This window comes from Vombatus ursinus, unplaced genomic scaffold (assembly GCF_900497805.2).
Source record: "Vombatus ursinus unplaced genomic scaffold, bare-nosed wombat genome assembly UNPS02014819.1, whole genome shotgun sequence".
Classification (NCBI taxonomy): Eukaryota; Metazoa; Chordata; class Mammalia; order Diprotodontia; family Vombatidae; genus Vombatus; species Vombatus ursinus.
This window is the reverse complement of record NW_020954597.1, coordinates 1,549,317-1,570,637: the sequence shown is the minus strand read 5'-3', so window position 1 is coordinate 1,570,637 and position 21,321 is coordinate 1,549,317. Positions and strand designations below refer to the sequence as shown.

Below are 21,321 nucleotides of genomic sequence, written 5' to 3'. Positions count from 1 at the left end.
TGAGGTGACCACTTAGCTAGCTCACTGGTTAATAGGAGGCAACTTGGAGAAGAGGTAGAAACCACTCTTCTCAGGAAGGTGATGGATGGAGGGCACAGGGGGAACCTCACTTTAGAGATTTTCCTTGCCAGCTTCCCAGAAATTGTGACCACAAGATTCCCTTGACCTCTGATACAGGGATGCTTTTGAGAATAAACAAAGGACCAGGTGATGTTGCCAGTGGCTCGGTGACACAGATTATCATGGCCCAAGCCCTTGGGCAGCTCACAGTCCAGTCTGGTACACAAAGCTTGCCCAGGGAATCACTGATATAAAAAGAACAGGGAAAGCCCACTACCCCCCCAAAGAAAGCCTGCCCCCCAGGGAAAGCCCACCCTCCCAAAGCCTGTCCCCCAAAGAAAGCTCACCCCCCAAAGCCTGAATGCCAGGGAATAGCCCCCCCAAAGCCTGCCCCCCAGAGAAAAACCAACTCTTCTTGCCTCCCCCCCACCTCACCCCTGCTGTTCCACAACAGAGAGGTTTCCTCTGCCACCTGAGGTCTTTTTCCTTCCTGTCTGTCAAGAACAGCAGCTCTGAAGCTAGAGTAGTATTGCAGAACTTCAGCCAACCTTGACATGGTGAGGATGCTCCCTTGCCTCCCTTTTGCTGCAGCCAGGCAGCCTCCGAGTGGGGCAGCGACCGACCGTCAGGAGGCTGGGCCTGCTGCCTTTTGTCTTGTTGCTTCTATGGCCCACCCGCTCTGCTTCTGTGATCCCCTGGCTGCCATCCCCATTGAGGGAAAAGTGGAAATTCTGCTGAAATAGGAGCTGGAATTAGAGACCTTTCTATTCAGCTGCTGATGCCAATAGGGTGGACATGCTCCTTGAAGGCAGGGACTGTCTTTTCCTTGTCTCCATATCCCCAGCACCTAGCAGAGGGCCTAGAATGCAATCGGAATTTGAGAATTGATTGGTGAATGAAGAGAAGACTGTCTAAAGAGGTGGGGAGGGGGCAGTGGAGCCATGCAGGCTGACAGATGGACTTTGCGGCAGTTTCTCCTCAGGTGCCTGAATAGGGTGATACTAGAGGTCTGCAGGACCTGGAGAGGTTACGGCTCCCTTTTGTGGCATTTAAGGTAGCAGGTTAGCCATAGTTCAAATCTGGGCTCTGTGTGGCAGTCTTTAGACCTTCCACTGAAAATACACTGCCCCTTAGGCCAGCCCAGGTGACTGGGAAGGAAAATGGTCACCTCTGAAGCCATATTAATGACAGAAACCTTAGGAGAGGCAGACAAGGGGCCTGAAGACTTACTGTGGCCCTTACCAACTAGAGGTCCCAAGGGCATAGAAAAGCAGGAACGGTCAGCTCCTCCATCAAAAGATGACTCCTGGCGAAGAGATTTCTGGGCTGACCAGAGAAGTTTATCCTGGAAGGGGAAAGCAGGGAAGTGGGCTGGATGAATCCTATGATCTTGGTAGCCGCTGCCATGTGGGCTAGAGGGGAGGAACCACTATCAGAGAAGCTGTTAGTTAGGTGGGGCATGGCTGCCAGAGGTCAAGATGGCTCCCTGGCTGGTAGCTAAAGCCATTGGGCTCGACTCTAGGGACCCCGAGTTAAAGCTCTCTCTGGTTCTTTCCATGAGTTTGGGGGGGGGGCTGCATGTCTTCCAGAATCCAGTGGCTATCTCCCCATATTTCCCCTTGCAAAATGTTCCCTCCAAGGCACAGGGTCAGAGGCCTGACTCATGGACCCCCAAATGCCTGCAGTAAAAGCAGAGGGCCAGGTTGATTCTAAAGGATTTAGAAATTGCCCCAGTATCACACACGCACGACCCTAAAAGATGCTGTCAAAGAGCAGCTGACACCTTGATGTGGATGGACGGAGACGAGTCGTGTGCAAAGGGAGCCGTCTCCCACCACTGAACCTTTACACAGGCCATTGATTGCCTATCCCTCCTCACCACTACCTCTTAGAGACTCAAGTTTCCCTCAAAGCTCAGCTAGCCCCCCCGATCCCTTCCCTCCCCACCTTCCTTAGTGCCCCATCAAGTGTATCTTCACTCTGCAGTGATTCAGCTGGCTGCCTAGTTATGGAAATCCTTGAGGTCAGAGACTGACTTTTATCTTTGTCTCAGTGTCCCTAGGGTCTGCCACAATAGTTGCTTATCAAATGCTATTTGAACAAATAAATGGATAGATGGAAGGATGGATGGGCGAATGAATGAATGGAGGGGGTGCCCTTTGTGAATAAGACTTCAGTGCCAGTTGCTGGAGGATCCAAAGGGATCCCTCATGTTGGCCACTCAGGTAAGGAGAAGATAGAAAAGTCACTGGCTGTGGGTGTTTTTCCCTTGGTCAGGCTCAGTGCCAGACTCACTAACTGAGCAGAGGAAAGAGGGTCATGGCTTCATGCCCTCCGGCCTCTTAGGCTAGCAAGGCGGCACTGGACTGTGGGAGGCTGGCTGCATTGGGATTCTTACTGCCATTTACGTGGCCATCTGGCTAGTGTTGATTTGGCCACTGTCCCAAGGGATGATCAGAGAAGGAAAGGCTTTGAACATCAGAGATTTCTGCTGGAGTTGGGAGACCAAGGAGCTCCCTTTCTGGTGAAGTGAATGGTGCAACCTCCTTTTAACCTTTGATTAGTGAATGGAGGATTGGACTTGGAATCCAGAAGATGTACTCACATGCTGCCTTAGACACTTCATGGTCATGTGCCCAACCTTACTGAGGCTTAGATTCCTCATTTGTAAGGTGAGGATGATAGGACCTACCTCACAGGGTTGTGAGGAACCGAGGAGATTACAGATGTAAAGCACTTTGCCAACCATAAACATGAGCTACTGCCATCATTGTACTGTGAGACCAGGGCTGCAAGATATATCACTCTCCTCCCGACCCGGCCCCGCCCCCCCGCCCCATCCATAGACTTATGGAAAGGTTCAGTGAATGGGGAGAACAAGAATGGTTGGCTGGGATGCCAACTTCTAGATCTGCTGTTTGCTAAGACAGAACTCAGCTTGTCACAAGTTCTTTCCCTTTCAATTGCTGGGGGCGAGGTTCTCTCTCCATAGGCCCCCCTGGGAGGGCCCTGTTCCAAGGCTCTAGTCTTGGGTGGATGATGGATGGGCATGGGGCAAAAGTGAGCAGGAGACATGCAATGTGCCTTGAACATGTGAGCCTCTGCCTAGGGAGAAACAAAGCCGGGGGCAAGCTGAATGGTCTCAGCTCCTGAGTGTCAGGAAGACAGCCTTGCCAATCATACCTTCTGAGGCCCCAGCAAAGAAATGAAGCTCTGTGGGAAAGCCCTTAGGGGAGAGCAGACCAAGATAGCAACTCCTCCACTGGCAAGCGAGGGCAGGGGTGAGCTCGAAAGTGTCTTCCAACTCTACCGTCCAATAACAGGTCTGTGGAGAGCAAATGGGAGCTGTGGGGCAAGCTGTGGGAGACATGGGCCTTTCCTTGGTGTCAAAGGGCAGAACCCAGAGCCATGGGTGGAGCTGCAGAGAAGTGAATTAGAATAGCTGAAATCTTCCCAGAACCCTAGAGCTCACTGAAATGGAACAAGCTGCCCTGGGAGATAACCAATTGCCGTCAATGGGGGTCTTCCAGCAGAGTGAATGACCACTTGTCAGAGATTTTCGAGGATTCTGGTGCAGATCCAGGATGGACTGGATGGCCGCTGGGGTCCCCACCAACTCAGAGAGTCTGGGATAAAGCTTAGCTCCCACAATAAAGCCCAGGAAAGGTTGCACCTGACAGTATGGCTCAGTGGATAGAGCTTAGGGCCTCGAGGCAGGAAGACCTGAGTTTGAATCCCACTTCCTAACCATGCACCAAGTCCTGTGAATGCCTCTAAGCCTCAGTTTTCTCATCTACAAGATGGGGACAAAATACCAGCAAGACTTACCCCCAAAAGGTTGTGGCAAGGATCAGATTTTCATGCATAAAAAGCACTTTGAGAACTTGAAAGCACTGTATGTGCAGACTGCTATTATTAGTCAGTCAATAAACATTTAAGTGCCTACTATGTGCCAGGCACTGTGCCTCCTCCTCCTCCTCTTCCTCTTCTTCTTCCTCTTCCTCTTCCTCTTCTTCTTCTTCTTCTTCTTCTTTATAATTACTACTACTACTATGCTAAAACCTTATTATCCCAGGGATGAAGGAATCCTTTGTGTTAGCTGCTTCTGTGTCTGGAGGCAGCAGAGATGGGGGTGGGAGTGGGGAAGTGGGGAAGGGAGGCAGCTGAGACCTAGAGAATCCAATGTCCCTCAGAGAATTTTGGGAGCCCAAGTATCTGGATGAGTTTGGCTCTTGCTGGTAAAGCCAGTATACTATGGGTGCTAACTACATTTGGTGAGCCTTGGGTAATTACCGCTGAGCATTCCCCAGAATGTTTACTTGGATATAAACCCCACAAAGCCAAACCTAGACACCCATTCAGGAGAGATCAGGGCCATACTTTGCCCCCATTCCCGTGGTCTCATTTGGTCTAGGTGGTTTTGTCTTGAAAAACATTGAGTGGGAGGTCCCAGATATACTGGGAACTTGAAAAAAGCAACTCTTCCAACAGCCTCAGGGTCTTTCTTGGGCCTCCTGGACAAAGGGCTGTATTAGGTCTTATGGCTCCTATAAGAGACTCAATCTGGTAGCTAAGTGTGTTGTTTTATCTGATCCCCCCCCCCCGATGGATGGCCAGCCTCCCAGAAGTCCTGGCATGTCCAGAGTGCTTTCTCTGCTGTATCTATGGCCACGTTACTGGTAGTTGGAGTTGTCCTCTAAGGCCAGGGCAAAGACTCCATTCATTATCCCCTAGAGCTTGGATGAAGCTTTTTTCTATCATCACTTGGAATGGAGGAATGTTGCAGCACTTGATAAATAACCTGCTGAGTGTAGTGGGAGACTTCATTTGCATGGAAATATAATAGAACTCTTTTTAGCCCCCACAGGGAATTCCATCTGAAACATTTGTACTCTGTCCTCAGAGAAATTCAAGTGGGTCCATGTAGATTGGCCAAAGTGGTGCCAAATCATAGACTTGAGAACCCCAAAGTTGGAGAAGACCTCAAGACCTGAGCCACTGAAATAAGGAGTCTCATCTACACTGTCCCTGAACAGTGACCATCCTCTTTCTGCTCAAAGACCTCCAATGACACTAACTTTCAGGGAAGCTCTTTCCACTTTGGGACAGCTCAAATGATCCCTAGGGTTTGCTTTCTACTGAGCAAGTATCCACCTACCTGTAGGGCCAAGACAAAGAAGCCTCATCTCTTTTCCACATGAAGAATAGGAATCATCCTTCCCCAAAGTCTCCAGGCCAAACTCCATCTCCCAGTCCTTCTCCTGATCCTTCGATGGCCTGGTAGCCAGTCCCCTCTGGCCCTGGATGTGCGCCAGTTCATCAGTCCCCTTCCTCAGGGCCCAGAGCAGATTACCATCTGGCCAGGGCAGAGGATGGTGCCATGATCACCCCTCTGCCTTCGGACACTAGACTTCTATCGGTGGTAGCCTATAATAACTTCTCTGAATGCCATGTAATGCTGTTTACTCATATTGAACTTGCAGCCCACTCACATATCCCCACATCTTTTTTATAGAAGCACTTTCCTCTCTAGTTCTCCCCCATATTATGCTTTTGAGATTGTGTCTCCCCCGCTTAAGCCATGTGTAGGACTTTACACTCATGCCTACTGAGGTTTAGCTAGCTCTTTCTAGCTTCTCATCATTACAACCAGTCAAGGTTAGGTTTTTGGTCTTGTTCTTTCCTGCTTCATTCATGTCATCTATCTGTCTATCTATCTATCTATCTATCTATCTATGTGCCATCTCAACATCATCTAAATCATTGGTAAAAATAGTCAATGGCCCCAAATAGGCCAAGGACATTGACAGATGACTCAACACTCTTTGGAGCTGACCTGCAGGCCAGTTTGGGACTCACCCCTCTGGGCTGTCATCCAGGCTCCATATCTTCATCTAGTCCTCAAGGCTATCATGAGAGTCTCTACTCGATACTTTGAAAACTCCAGATATACTGTGCCTACCCTATTCTCCAGGTCTATTTGACTAGGAATGCTTTTCAAAAATGGAAATGAGGCTAAGAGGTATGATTTGTTCTAAAACCTAAGTGATCCCCAACCACCCTGGGGACTCAGGTCCACTGAGGGGGAAACAGGGAAAGCCATAAGTGTAAAGGGGAGAGGTGGTACAGAGCTAGAAAGTCCCCCAAACCAAGAGACAAGTGCCACATTCTTAGAACCAGTGGGCATCACTCCAGATTTATATCCCAAATGAGATTCCTGGTACCCTTGTTCTAAATACCCTCTGAGTCATAAAGGAACCAGGGGAGGTTTGCTAGGAGTACCAGGAGGCCTTGGACCAGTCACAGGCCTGCCTCTTGAGAGGTTCAGTCTTGCCTGGCTCAGGGTACAGCAAGGTTTGATGTGATTGTAGAACTCTCTGCCATTGGTAAGGGGGCAGGACTGACACACTAAAGAGAGGGGAGAAAATATCATTCATTCAGGAAACTAATACTGTCAGAGTACTACCTGGCAATTGGCCAGCAGGAATGCCCAATCCTGGTCTGGGCCCTGGACAAGCTTTATCTTCCCTTTGGTTCAGAGTAATCTTTAACTCTGCATAAAGTTCAACGTATCAACAAGCATTTATTAAACACCTACTATGTACAGACACTGTGGTAGGAAATGGGGCAGAGACAGAAGTGGGGTATGAGGGACAGCCTGTTCGAGCTCACTGAGATGGGAGATGGCATTTTGGGAGTGGAAAAGAACCTGGTGGTTGGTTTGGCTGAAATGAGTGTGTGAGAGGGAATGCTATGTGGTAGGGGAGAGCCAGACTGGGAAGGGATTGAATGCCCAATGGAGGCACTTGTGTTTTATTTCATGGGTCATTCTAAGGAGCCACAGAAGCTTCTTGGGCAGGGGAGTGACTTGCTTTAAGATGATTCAGGCAGTTATGTGGTGGATGGATGGAGAAGGACTAGAATAGGAATCTGGAGTCCAATGAGGAGGTCATTGCAATAGTCCAAGCCAGGGCTGATGATGGCCAAGGCTATGTGGGGCCAAGGTGCACTGTGGGACTGAATCAGTTCTGGGTCTGTATGGTGATCAGACCTGAGCTTGGATCACCAGTAGAGAAAGGTTAGTGACTGATTTCTAAGAGCCCAATGCTGCCGCTTTGATCTCTCCCAAGCCTTTGATGTGGCACTCAGCAGAGGCCAGCCTCTCCACATCACTTCCTCATATCCTTGCTTCCCAGGCCACGCTTGACATCATGATTCACCTGAGTAGGGCCCTGGAACCTGTTGCTTTATCGTTTAGTCAGGCTCTCTCTACTCATCTAGAAGCTGTCCAGCTGCTGCCTTCTGGGCTAAAGCCAGGTAGATCACCAGAGAAAGGCAGGAGCTGAGGGAGGCTGGGCCTGAGCCCAAGACAGGGGCTCGGGCTTGGGTTCTCCAGGCTCTGTAGGCTCTCCAGCTACCTAGGCCAGGCTGCAGTTTGTTTCTTCTTTGCCGAGAAGCCTGACAGCTGCTCCTTATTTTCTTTCTATTTAAATAAATATCCATCATCTGTTTAGTTTTACTGAGTAACATCTAGAATGTTAGTTTCACCTAGCTCTCAGAGGGCTCCTCACATCACATTGGCCATGGGTGACTGTGGTAGCACCACAGCTTTGATCCTGACTACCTCACCAGTAACGGAGGTCAAATGGGGAAAGGGGTGTGTGTGTGTGTGTGTGTGTGTGTGTGTGTGTGTGTGTGTGCATGTATGTGTGTATATGTGTGTGTGTGTCTGATGGGCTGGGCAAGCAGTGTATCTTTATGTGTGATAGGCTGGCCCACTGACCAGTGTAGCCGTATATGTGTGTGTATACGTGTGTGTAGGGGGGTGCTGACTTTGGCCCCTGGAGCTGAGGCTCTCTCAGAATTTCAGGGGGCTGTGAGCCCCTGGGTATTGGGCTCATCTTTATCTTGCCTCATAAGATATTTTACCAGAGCCCAAATGCGATTGGGCTGTTGGCCCCTCCCTAACCCATGTAATGATGTAGGAGGAAGTCAAGGAACAGGGCTTGAAGTTGAACTCAAAAGCACCTTCCTTGAAGTTCATTCATTCATTCAGCAAACATTGATTCAGTTCTGGGGGTTATGGTAGAATTCAAGCTCCAATAAGGCATTGTCCCTGCCCTCAGGGAGCTTGCAATTTGGTAGGGAGATAAGACAAGCTCAGAGTAACTCTGATGGACAGTATTACAAAAAGGCATTGAAATGATCCAGACAAAACTATTGTAGGAGGTCAAAGTGGGGAGGTCCTTAGCACTAGCCTTCCAGAGGAGAGGAAGTGGTATTTGGACTGGAAGAGCATAGAATACATAACAGGGCACATATGAGATTGTGAGGGACCTTGAATGCAAGGCAAAGGGTTCAGAACTCTCCTTGGGAAGCAGTAAGGAGTCTTGAAGAATTCCAAGCATTAGGCTAACGTGCATCTCTGCTTCCGTGATTCTCCCTGTCTCCTGTTTGTGTCCTCCCTGGCCTGGCATAATGAATCGCTCCCCGCCCCGTGTGTCCTGCTCCCAGGAATGTGGCTTTCATTGAGCATCCTTCCTCAGTGTTTCCCATCAGTCAAATGCCCAGCCCTCTGCAGCAGAAGTGTGTCCGCACTTGAGTCTCTCATCCCTGGCTTGGGGCCTCCTCTCCCAGGCTTAACTGTAGTCACACTGCTCTCTGCTGCCTGGAAGGAAGGGCCCTGAGAAGGGAGGGCAGACACTAACCCCGGCAGGGAAACCCAACTGGGAGAAGGAGCTCCATACCAGAGACTTGGCTCCTTCCCCATCTGAAGTCTGACTCCTTTTTTACTTACTCTTTACCTTCTGCAGTCTTACCTCACTGGCTCCCCAGATATGAGCCTGCAAATGGTCTCTTCCCCACATCTCCACTGCTGCCTCCAGCTCATATCTGGTAGGAAGTTAGGGCTCCATGGAAGGCCAATTGGGAGGGCACAGGCGGAGGACCATGGGCCACTGCCATTGTGGAAGTGTCTGTTCTCTCCATGGTGGGACCAAGGACCACTGGCCACTATTGGGTGCACCTGCATTTCTGCTGGGCTATTGGGAGACCCGTCCATTCCCAGGCCAGGAGCTGATACCTCCCACCTGAGAGTCCCCAGCTCAGCTGACCTCACTCACTACCTTCTCTAGCTCCCCAAATGCCTGGACCTTCTGCTATTGTCACTCCCAGCTCAGACAACCCCACCCCATTTCTTTCTCCAGGACAGGGGCTGGGGTTTCCCTAGCTTTTTACAGGAAAGATGGAAAAGTAAAAATAGTGAGGGATGGGGGAGTGGGAGGAGAAACACCCTGAGCGGGGAGGACAGGTGCAGAGGCAGTTACAAGAGGAGGCTCCCCATGGAGCCGCAGCATCTAGGCGTAGCTCTAGTATTTCTGGGTGTGGAGTTGGGGGGTTTGGGGCTGTTCTGCTCTGGTTGTTCGAGCACAGGAGGAGACACACGTTACTGAATTGGAAGTGACCTTGGAAACGATCAGGCAGCACCAGGACTGGCAGTGGGTGAGGAGGAAGAGGAGAGTCAGGAATTGCCTGGAATTGAACTCAGAGCTCTAGGAAGCAGAGGTGAGGAAGGCCTAGGAGAGGGAGGGACCAGCCAGCAGGCCAGTTTGGCTAGACGACCAAGGGGGTCCTGGAAAGGTGGCTGTGGGCAGGCAGACTGGGAGGGCCTTTCCGTGGCCAGCTAGTGGAGCTTCTGGAGCATGGGCAGAACTTCCAGGAATAGCCCATTTCCCAGCTGTGGGGAGGATGAATTGAAGAAAGACTGAGAACAGGGCTATGGAGGCAGGTTGCTCAGTTGGCCCCCATTGCCCATACAATTAATGGTGCTGATCAGAAGTCTTAGGCCTTCAGATTGTGGGGAGAGTGTCCATGCCCATTTTTCAGATGAGGAAATGGAGGCCTTGCAGCAAGAAAGGAGTCAGGCTCCAGGAAGTAGGCAGCAAGCCAGCAAGCCAGCAGGGGAAGCACAGGCTCCTCGACTGGCTAGGTAGGACTTCAGCCCTTCCCGGGAATGCTGCTCCCTCCAATAACTTCCTACCACAGCGCTGAATAGCTCTTTCCAAAAGTTCTGCCTGTAGGTGTCGAGGCTAATATGTGGTGGACCCCAGGCTCGATGGAAGAACTATGGGCCCTGGAGAATGAGCGTATTAAATTAGGACCTCCAAGTTCCTGGTCCTGTAGGAGAGTACGCATAGAAATTATCTGGCTTCTGGCAGGCCGTGGCGTATGGTGCCCATAGCCCAGAAACCTATTGTTCATGTTGGCAGTAGTGGCAGAGACTGTCAGCCAGAGAGCTCTACGTGTCACACTGTGGGCAAGAAACTGATGGGCTGGGATGTGCCCGCAAGAGGTACAGGCGTGGGGCAGCCAGGTGGCACAGTGGATAGAGTCAGGAGGACCTGAGTTCAAATCCGGCCTCAGACACTTGATACTTACTAGCCGTGTGACCCTGGGCAAGTCACTTAGCCCTGATTGCCTCACAAAAAAGAGAGGTACAGGCATGGAGAGGAGACAGGAAGCTATGGCTTAGAGGGATCAGTTGAAGCAACTGGGGTGTGTTGCTTGAATAAACACTACGTAATGTGTAACAGTACAGAATCCTGTTTGGCATTCAGAGGCCTAGCCAGCTCCTCCCTTTCCAGTCTTCTTACACCTTACTCCCCACCCCATCCTCTTAGATCCAGTGACACTGGCCTCCTGACTGGTCCACAAACAGGATCCTCCATCTCCCGAGCCCAGGCACTTTCTCTGGCTGTCCCCCATGCCTGGAGTGTGCTTCCACCTCATCTTTACTTCTTGGTTTCTCTGGCTTCCTTTAAGCCCCAGTTAACATCCCATTTTCCACAGGAAGCCTTTCCCATCCCCTCTAATTCTAGTGCCTTCCTTCCTTTATTTACTGCCTCTTTGTCTTGTATAAAGCTTGTTTGTACGTATTTATTTGCTCACAATCGATTTCTTTTAGGCTGTGAAGTCCTTGAGAGCAGGGCCTATTTGTGTAGCCCCAGCACTTAGCACAGTGCCTGGCACATAGTAGGCACTTAATCCATGTTGATTGACTGACTAACTGAACAAGAGGAGCTGAGGGGAGATGACTGTCTTCAGATTTGTGAAGGCTGGTTATGTGGAAGAGGGATTTGGTTTCTTTTGCTTTGCCCCGGAGGGCAGAATCAGGAGCAGTAAAAGAACATCAGAGAAGGGTAGGCTTTCCTTGTTCTTAGGAAAATCTGCCTGGTAACGAGAACTGTCCAAAAGCGAAATTGGGCCACCTTCACAGGCAGTGAGTTCCAGCATTTATTAAGCACTGACTATATGCCAAACATCATACCAGATTCTGGGCATGCAAAGATGAAATCAAAACAGTCCCTGTCCTCAAGGAGCTTCACTTTCGGGGGGTGGGAGACAACATGAATAAGTAAATTTAAATGTAGGCCAAGTAAAATAGCAAGTACTTTGGGAGGGAGGGAGAGGCAGCCCCCAAAACCAGTAGGCTCAGGTGGGCCTGAGCTGATCCTCCAGTGGAGGGTGGGAGATGAGGAGGGAGTGCCTCCTAGGCATGGGGGCCACCTCTGAGTTCCCCATTGCTGGAGGTCTTCAGGAAAAAGCTGGATACAACTTGGCAGGTATGTGGTCGAAGGCTCAGGTTGTATTCAAGGGGTGTCTGAGGTCCCTTTCTGCTCTCCGCTTTGGGGAGAGGTCCCCTTCTGGCTGCTTTGACCAAGGCTAACTGGGAAGAAGTTGAGGGGAGCAGAAAGAAGGGCTTCTCTCTCCATCCCTGGTTGTCTCAGAAGAACATAGGGACTGAGGTGGAGCAGCGCAGCAGGGAGGAGCGGGGGTAGGGCCGGGCCGCCTTCTCAGCTTGCTTTTGGGGCTAATTGATGTTTCTTCCAGTTACTCCCTGCTTTCCCACTTCCTCGTTCCCATAGCAACAGGGCTGTAGGAGCCAGGGCCTAGGCTGGACTGGGTAAGGAGCTCTGCAGACAATGGACAGCTAAGATCAGAAGAGACCCTCCCCACCCCCCACCGGCACTGTACCCACATTGGAGCAGTGAGGGCCCAGAGAACCTCTTCCTATCTTTCTCCCCTACCTCATCCTCACGGTACCTGCCTTTGGCTGTCAGCATTCATAATCACCCAAACTCTTGCTCTGAGTGTTCAGAAATCACCGGCTGTGATTGGAAAGCCAAAGGGAGCTGGGTTCAAATCCCAGGTCTGTCACTTACAGGTGTGTGACTTTAGGCAAGTCCCTTCCTCTCTTAGGGCCTCACTTTCTCCCCTCTGTAAAATGAGGGGGCTGGATTGGCTACTATCTAAGCCCTATGATGACATCTATCATTCTATAATTTCAGGAGAGCAGGTGGCTAACCATGTTCTTCCTGCACTGTGCCCCCCTGCCAGCATCTCCCACAACCTGGCCTCTGTTTACCCTGACTGGTGAAAGATCCCCTGTGGTTGCCTAGGGCACCCAGCACCCTGTACGTTAGGGAGAAAAAGGCCCTCGGGCATTCTGCACCCAATAGGGGAACCAGGTTGGGGCTGCCACAATCCTGGCAACTGGGGACTTTCCTTGTGGTTGCTGAGTCTTCTTCTAGGATCACAGACTTAAGGCCAAAAGGAACCTTGGAGGTTATCTTGTTCGACCCACTCATTTTACAGGTAAGGAAACTGAGGCCAACGGGGAAGGAATGAGTCCCGGTTCACTCAGGCAGTAAGCAGCAGAGCCCAGATTGGAATGCCAAGTCCTCAGATGCCCTAATCTAGTGGTCTGTATCCTAGACTGTTTCCTTTTCTCCTCTTGGGGGAGGTGAGCCCAACTGGCCCATTCTAGTAAGGACCTGGCCCTGGTCTCACAGCAGCCAGCAGTGCCCATAAGAAAGGTCAAGAGGAGCTGGTAGCTGTGGTGGCGTGAGGGGCAGCTGTGACGATGAGGGCAGTGGACATGGGGGCACCGCTGGCTGCAGCAGGCTGGGGAATTGGAGCAGCTCCCAGCCCAAAGGCAGCCTGCTTCTTCCAATCCCCTCATTAGCTCCTTGCCTGTTCCTGCTTCTCCACCCACAGGCCTGGTGTCCTCCCCAGGCAATCTGCTCACCCAGCCAGTTGCCATGGAGACCAAGGATGGGGGGGGGGTGAAGATTCGGAGAGAGAGGAAGGGGGGTCGACTAATTAAGAAGAAAGACTATATACTCTTCTGCAGGCCACCACTAACCCCCCTCCCACCCCCTCCCCTTGCCCATTAGCAGATGAACAAGCTTATTAGGCTTAATTGCATCTGCCATGGGGCACCTCAGCTGGAGATCTGGCAAGGATAGGCATGAGCTCCAGGAAACTGGGTTGGGGAAGCCCGGAAGAGTCCGTAACCCCCCGGAGCTAGCTTGGGGCTCCATATCTGGTGGGCCAAGGGGCCTCCGTTCCCGGGCAGATGGCAGCATCACACAATCTCAGAATCAGAAAGGAGCCCAGAGGGGCCCAAAGGTCCCCAGAGGGGACCTGAGCAGGAGTCACCTCTGGACATTCTCCACAAGTGGGCACGCAGCCTCTGCTTGGAGACCTCCAGTGACAGAGTACTCACCACCTCCCGAGGTTACCCTTTCCACTTTGTGAGGAAGTTATTCCCTCATTATGTCCACGTTTGTCTCCCAGCAACTCCCCCCCTCCCCCCGCATTGCTCCTGGTTGAGGGGAGGGGACAGGGGCTCGGTGGGTGCAAGCACAGTCCAAAGAAAGAGGATGGAAGGAGCCCAGGGTCGAAGAATTCAGCAAAGCCCAAGTTCCAAAAGAATGGAGGCTACTGCTGATTGGAGTGAGAAGTGCTGGGTCCTCCCAGTGTGAGGAGAGAGGGAGGTACCTCTCCACCTTGTTGGGTTCCCCTCTGGAGAATTTCTGGCCAGGATGGGCCAGCAGCTCTGGGCTGGCACTAGCGTCACTGTGGGGAGACTCCATGTTCGGGGGCTCCCAGAGCTAGGGGAGTGTTGGTCATAGAGAGACAGATAATCGTGCCTAAGTTCACTCGGTAACAGTCCCTCAAAGACTTGAAACCGGCTCTCCAGCTCCGAAGTCATCTATTTCCAGGTTAATCATTGCCAGTTCATTTAACCTTGGAACGAGGAGACGGTGTGGCCTTTGTCTAGTTTGACCTAGACTCACTTTCATAAATTGGGCCAGGGCCTGCCAATAAACAAACTGGCCGCAAGACAATGCAAAGAACTCGAAGGAAGCTTCAGGGCTGCCACTTTGGCTCCTGGTATTAGCTTTTGTTCAGCCACTTAATAGCTAAAACAAGAATATGGCCCCAAGTTCTCTGACAAGAAGTCAGCCCAGAATATTCCCAATCCCCACGAAGATGATGTGAAGTAGCGATTACCATCCACTAATGGGAGGGATGAACCTCCAACTGGGTGTGTTTTATGCCTTGGGACGTTAGCACAGAGCCATCAGGGTTAGCAAGACCTTGGATGAATGAAGCTTTTCTCATTTCCAATCAATGGATCACAAGGCTAGGGATAGCGACCAACCCTACCTGGAAAGCTAATTCCAAGCAAAGGTTTCAAAAATAATGAAGCATATTCATTCACATTGACTTCACGCAAAAAAGGACCCTTTTTAGTGAGAGAAGTTTGTGTACTGTGAAAATAAAAACTAATTTTAAAATATTGGTATTTCATCTTGATCTCACCCTTTTAAATGTCTGCTTTCACTTGTGTTTGATAATGTACATAATATACTAGTGCAATAGCATGTGTGTTTAATTGATAAAGAAAAAGTATACGTATAGGGAGGTGTTCCAACTTTGTTTTGTGGATCGGGGTGTGGCTCCCCAAAGCCTGGAGATCGCTGCCTTAGGAAGCACTGAAGCTGAATCCCCACTGGGTTCTCCATTTGCCCAGTCGTAGTTGACTGTCAGCCAATCACAACGCTGCCGCTGCAGCACGGACTACAAGGTCAGACTATTGTAGTACCTGGCTACTTTCCCCTCCCCTTTCCTGGGGAACACCAAGGCAAGAGAATACTGCAGCCCTTCCCCACCCCAAGCCACATCTCCCCCCCAGCCTAGATCCAGATGAGGCACTGTGGCTCCCACTCCTACTACTAGCCTCCAGTGGGGATTCAGCTCCCTTTAGATGCAACGGGGGGCAAGTCCCTTCTTCTCTCTGCCTTATTACTGAGGTGGATAACCCTGGTGTGTAGCCCTGCAAGCTCCCTTGGCATTGGGCAAGAGGTAAGATGGGCTGGATCCTGCAGCCTGCTTAAGTGCCTGGATAGTCTGGCCCAGTGGAATGAGAGAAATGATAGTCCAACTGTCCCCTGTCCTGATCAGCTTGCATCTGGCCCTTTCTAATAGAATGGTAGGCTACTGGGCCACTGCATTTTTTGTCATTGTATCTCAAGCACCTAGCACATTGCAGGTACTCAATCAATTGTTGATTAGAACACTTAAGGAGAGAGCTGAGGGAAGAAAGCAGAGTGCAATTAGAATTCTGAAGGAAAAACTGGACAGGAACTAGATGGCTTGGAGTGAACAATGGCTGGAAACCCTTGGTAAAGCAATGGATCCCCTGAAAAGAAGAATGCAGAAGGACTAGTGGAACAACAAGGAATGTTAAGGCCAAAGCAATAGACAAAAAAATTGGGAGAAAAATCAGAGACAAAAACAACTGCCTTGGCAGGCTAGTGCTGGAGACCAAGCCACTCGTCTGTGCCCAAAGGACCTGGGAATGTTTAACCTGGACAAGTGGAGACTGGGGCGGGGGGGGGGGGGGGGGACCAACACAGGATGTCTTTCTTCAATTAAAAAAAGAAGAATTCCAGTTTTTGTAGTGGTTTAGGGTCTGCAAAGTTCTTTCCTCACAGCAGCCCTGCAAAGCAGGGAGCATGAGTATCCACCATTTAGGGCATTGCAAGTGTTTGGAGGACTGACACTTCTTCTGCTTGGTCCCAGAGGCCAGAACCAGGAGCAAATGGGGGAAAGAGGCCGATTCTGACCCTAAGTATCTGAGCTATTCCAAAGTGGAATGCACTGCTCTGGGAGAGGGCGAATTCTCCATCCCCAGAGATACTCAGATAATAATAATAATAAGGAGTAGCTAGCTGGTACAGTGGATAGAGCACTGGGCCTGGAGGAAAGGAGACTTGAGTTCAAATCCAGCCTCAGACACTGACTGAGGTGTGACCTTGGGCAAGTTAGTTAACCTCTGTCTACATCAATTTTCCCAACTGTAAAATGAGGCTAATAATAGCACCTGTTTCCCAGGGTGGTTGTGAGGATCCAGTGAGATGCTATCTGTAAAGCACTTACTAGGCTACCTGACACATAGTAGGTGCTATAGAAATGCTAGATGTCATTGTGACTATTATTATTATTACTAGGCAGCTGCAGTGGGTGCTGGAGATGAAATAGGGGCTCTCATCCCGGGTCCTCACATCATTTCCCACCTAGATACCTGGGTTTCACTCCAATTACAAAAAGTCCACAGGAGGGCGCTCTTTCCCCTTCTATCCCTGCCCCCCCAGGAATGGGGTTGCTTTCAATTTCAACCCCTTTCTGAGTTAAGATGATGCAAAGGTCCCATTGATGGGAGGGGGCGAGGCAGGAGGTGAGCAGGCCCAGAGCACTGGATGAGCTGGTTACTTCCTAGAGTATCAGGCCTTCCCAGTTGCCAACACTACTGACCCTTTTAATCCTTCCTCATCTTTTAATAACATCTGTGGAGGGCTTGAAGGTTCTCAGACTATCAAAGCTGGCTCTCTAGTCCAACCCCAACCCCAAAGGGATCCCCACGGGAACATGTTGATGAGAGGGCATCCTGCCTTCCCTCAAGAGAGGAGGGAGCTGCCACTCTTCAGAGGAAGAACTTTCCTCTGTTTCTCCCAGTTCTGCAAATCTAGGCCCTCTTCTATGTGATGGCCCTTAAACTACCTGAAGCCGGTGATCCCATGCTTTCCCTGGCACTGCCTCCACTTCTCTTCTCCAGGCTGAACTGTGCTCATCTGGCATTATCTTAAGGTCCTTCATCATCCCGGTCACTTCCTTCTTAATTCTTTCAGATTACCAATGTCCTTTCTCAGCTGTAGCACCTGCCTAGAACTGAACACAATACCCCACATGTGTCCTGACCACAGGTTATGACCACTAGGTCTGGACACCAGGCCTCTCTTCACACGATCTAAGATTCCTTCTGATTTCTTGGCTGCCAGATCATAAAAGTGACTCATATTGTGGTCCACTACAACCCCGAGGTCTTCCTCAGTCTAGCCATGACCCATGTCTCTTGTAATTTCACCTGGAGGCAGCTAGATGGTGCAGTAGATAGAGTACTGCCCCTGGAGTCAGGAAGACCCGAGTTCAAATTTGGCCTCCAATACTTTACTAGCTGTGTGACCCCAGGCAACTCACTTAATCCTTTTTTTTTTGTCTCATTTTGGGGAGAGCACCTATCTCGAAGGGTTATTGTGAGGATCAAGTGAGACAATATTTGTAAAAAGTGCTTAGCACAGTGCCTGGCACATAGGAGGCACTAAAGAAGCATGTTTGCTTACTTCCTGCTTGTGAAGGTGACTTTCTGAACCCGAGTTAACAGGGCCAGGGCCCCTAAATCACAAAGCACTTTCCATCTGATCCTCCTAAAACTCTTTGGGGGTACTACAGATAGTATTATAATGTTCCTGAGAAGAAATATTATATATATTCTATATAATTATGTAACATAATTATATATGATTTGTTCTAGTTGCCATTTTACATATTTGGCACCAGATGCTCAGAAAGGTTCAGTGATTTCCTCATGCCAATGCAGCTAATGTCAAAGGCAGGTCTCTCCTGCCTCCAGGGCCAGACCCTGTAAGTGGTCTGTCCAGTACACCGTGCTGTCTTTGCCATAGTAACCCAGTCCTGAGTACAATGACAGGCCTTCAGACTTCTCAGCTTGGAAGATTTCACTGTGTGTCCTTTCAGGGAATATTTTGCTACATGGGCCTCAGGTTGGTTGACTCTGACTCTGTAGGTGCTCATAGACTCCTAATGAGTCCTAGAAAAAAGCTGCCTCAGCTTTGGGCCTCCTTTTCTCCCCTTTCACTCATTTCTCAACTTCAACATCATCATTCAATTGAAACTGCTCCCTGAAGGCACCGCCGAGTTGGTCATTGCTGATCCAACGACCTTTTCTCGGTCCTCATTCTTGACCTCTCTGCAGCCTTGGACGCTGTAGACACTCTCCTCTCTGGCTTTGCATGGTACTGCTTGCTTTGGACTGGTTCTCCTCCTACCTCTCTGAGCGCTCCTTCTTAGACTCTTTTGTTTCCAGCAAAAAGTCACCCCCATCCCCCAACCCACCACCACCTCCCACACCTGTTAACATGGACATATCTCAAATCTCCACCCTGGGCCCCCTGTACTTTGATTGGGTGTCAGGAGTGGGGACAGGGATGGAGGTGGGGGAGGATATCCAACTCAATATAACTAAGTCTAGCTCCCTTGTCTTCCTTGGTACATTCTGAAGATTCTCTCTTTTCTCTATTTCAACTACTTCAGGTGGCATTGAGCTCCTTAAGGTGCTTAAGGGATCTGAGCCCTTTCCTGTTTCCTGGGAAGTTGAGACCCTCTCCTTCTCTGGCTTCCTTTTGCTTTTTTTTTTCCCCATCTTCACCTCTTTTCTTCACTGCTCTCCAGGGGTCCCTGGCTATGACTCTCTGGCTGGGAGAGTGTTTGCAATGACCCACCTTGGGATGCTAGGTGCCCTTGGGGTGACACACCAACCTCTCAGGCTGTGGCACTGGTAATACATTTCCCCTGACGTATTCTCCCCAGACTCTTGGCATATGTCAGCTCAACTCTACCCAACAAAGATTTACTTAGTGCCTACTATGTGCCAGGTTCTGGGCTAGACACCAGGGTTACAAAGACAACAAGTGAAAAAGGACTGCCCCCAAGGAGCTTCTACTCTCCTGGGGAATGTCACCAGAGGCATTTCTGAGGCATCATAGTATGGTTGCTGGGTTCCTGGTATGGGTCCCTAGGTGGTGGGTCTAGGATTGTCAGGTGCCAACTCTGCCACTAACTAGCTGGGTGACCTTGGGCAAATTATTTTACAGTTGAGGAAACTGGCTCTTATATGGAGCAGATATTCTCCAAGATTAGAGATTCGGAGCTGGAAGGGACCTTAGAGACCACTTAATTCAACCTATCTTTTACAGATAGGGAAACTGAGGCTGAGAGGTGAAGTAGCTTGTCCAAGGTCACCTAGCTCATCCTTCCAGCTCTAACATTCTTTGTTCTATGTTCTAAGGTCCTTCTCAGCCCTAATATGTTCTGCTTCTACAATGCATTATCTTATGAATGAGAGACAGAAGGACCCAGGGCACAGCACAGGGTCCCTGGCCCTCCCCTCCTTCTATCATGAAATCCGTTTCCTGGATCCCTTACTCAAACTGTTGTAAATGGAAGGCTCCAGGGAGCTTCAGGGTGGGGGGGGGGGCAGGCTCAGGCTGGGGGAGGGATGGCCCCTGAGGGTGACACTGTCTCCTCTCTCCCCAGGCTGTCTACAAGGCCTGGCTGTGCTCTGAATACTTCAATGTGACCCAACAGAACTGCCATCCCCGGGTGCCATGCAAGCAATACTGTCTGGAGGTGCAGACCAGGTGCCCCTTTGTGCTCCCCGACAATGATGAGCTGATCTATGGAGGGCTCCCCGGCTTCATCTGTGCAGGTCAGGGGGGAGGGGTATGGAGGGCACCAGGTAGAGTGGGGGAGGGGAGGGCAGAGGGCATGGAGAGTGCCAGGTGGAGGAGGGGAGTAAGGGTAGTTGGGGTTGGGGGAGAAAAAAGTCAGGCCAGGGCAGGGAAATGTTTGGATTGGGAGCAGGGCCAGGGCCTCAGCCAAGGGACTCACTGGGTGGCCACTACCTCTTTCCCGCCCCCCCCCCCAGTCACACCCTCATATTAGACTAGGGGACGTAGGGAGAGCTACGGGGAGGAGGACAGGGCTCAGTGTCTTTGGGAAGGGCCAGGCTTTGGGAAACAGTTGCCCAGGCAAGGCCTGGCCAGTGCTCCCCAGCTGCCAAGCCCAAGTCGCCCACTTGTCTGTTGGCAGGGGTGATGGAGAGCCCGCGGGGCCCAGAGGAGGCCGAGTGCTGTGAGGTGGACTTGAAGCCCTGTGCCTCCCTGGGGGGCAGCAAGGGCTCCTCCTGGGGGGGACAAGCATTCCCCGAGCCCTCCCAGCACCAGCAGCTGCCCCCCTCCCACCACCACCTGCTGGCCCCCTCAGTATACAGGCCCTCTTCGCTGCTGCTGCCCGTCTCGGGGGGCTCCTGTCTCAGCCCCAGCAGGATCCGCCTGTGCGTCCTTGTGTTCATGCTCATGCTTCTGCACACCGCGGCAAGCTTCTCCAGCAGCCAGAGTGCTGGGGGCCTGGGCCTAGAGGTGCTGCCTGCCCTAGAAGAGGGCGTGTCCAGAGAAGAATGACCTCCAGGGAGGGAGGGGGGAGAACACACCTCCAGCCAGCACACACCGCCGCCACTGCTCCTGCTGCCACCGCTCCTGCTAAGGGCCCTCCTCCCAGAGGAGGTGCAGGACCAGGTGGAGGGGGGAGGGAGGGGGACCCATAGCCCCCTTAACCTACCCCCAGCCCAAGAGCAGCTCCGAGGTGGGAGGAGGAAGCAGGGAGCAGCAGCCAGCGCCCTCCCCCAAGTCCAAGCCAAAAAGAGGGGAAGAGAGGGCTGGGGGAACAGTCACCCCAGCCTGGAGACCTGTCCCCAGGAAGCAAGCCGTTCCCCTAGTCCCACCCCCAGGCCTGCAGGTATTTGGGGGGGGGTACTGAGGAGAGTAGGCGTTCCCCCTACTATATTTCTTGTGTTACCAGGAAATCCTTATTTCCTGCAAAGCCCGCCCCCCCAACCCCCACACTTCTAGGAGTTAGCTGGTCATGCCCTCCCTTATCTCAAAGCCTTGCACCCTTCCTCTTCCTGGGGCCAAAGTGAGGGAACAGACAGCTTCTCCAGCTTCACGTGGCACCCCACTGCTGAGGAGGGCCAAGGGGGAAGGTTTCTGTATGAGCAAGAGTCCAGGAGTGGAGGGAAGGATTAGCGAGGGAGCCACTTAGGAAGGGGAACAGGGAAGGGGCTCAAGGAGATGGGAGAAGAGGAGTGGAAATGGGGCTTGGCAGACACAGGAAAGGGGAGATTCGGGGCACTGAGTAAAGCCCAGAATACTCGTGGTTATTGGAGAGGAGAGAAAAGGGAAGGCAGACAGGCTATGACGCCTGGGAGGCTGGCCT

The 21,321-nt window shown here is 51.2% G+C and overlaps 1 protein-coding gene across 1 annotated transcript in view; it reads left to right on the top strand.

The window, feature by feature from the left end:
- Positions 1–20,554, top strand: part of FAM155B (family with sequence similarity 155 member B) — a 34,058-nt gene extending 13,504 nt beyond the window's left edge. Inside the window, exons 4-5 of the mRNA XM_027836713.1 lie at positions 19,585–19,756; positions 20,140–20,554. Of these exons, the coding sequence (XP_027692514.1) occupies positions 19,585–19,756; positions 20,140–20,510 (543 nt within the window). The 3' untranslated portion in view covers positions 20,511–20,554. The remainder of the gene's footprint in view (positions 1–19,584; positions 19,757–20,139) is intronic.
- Positions 20,555–21,321: the final 767 nt, after the last annotated feature.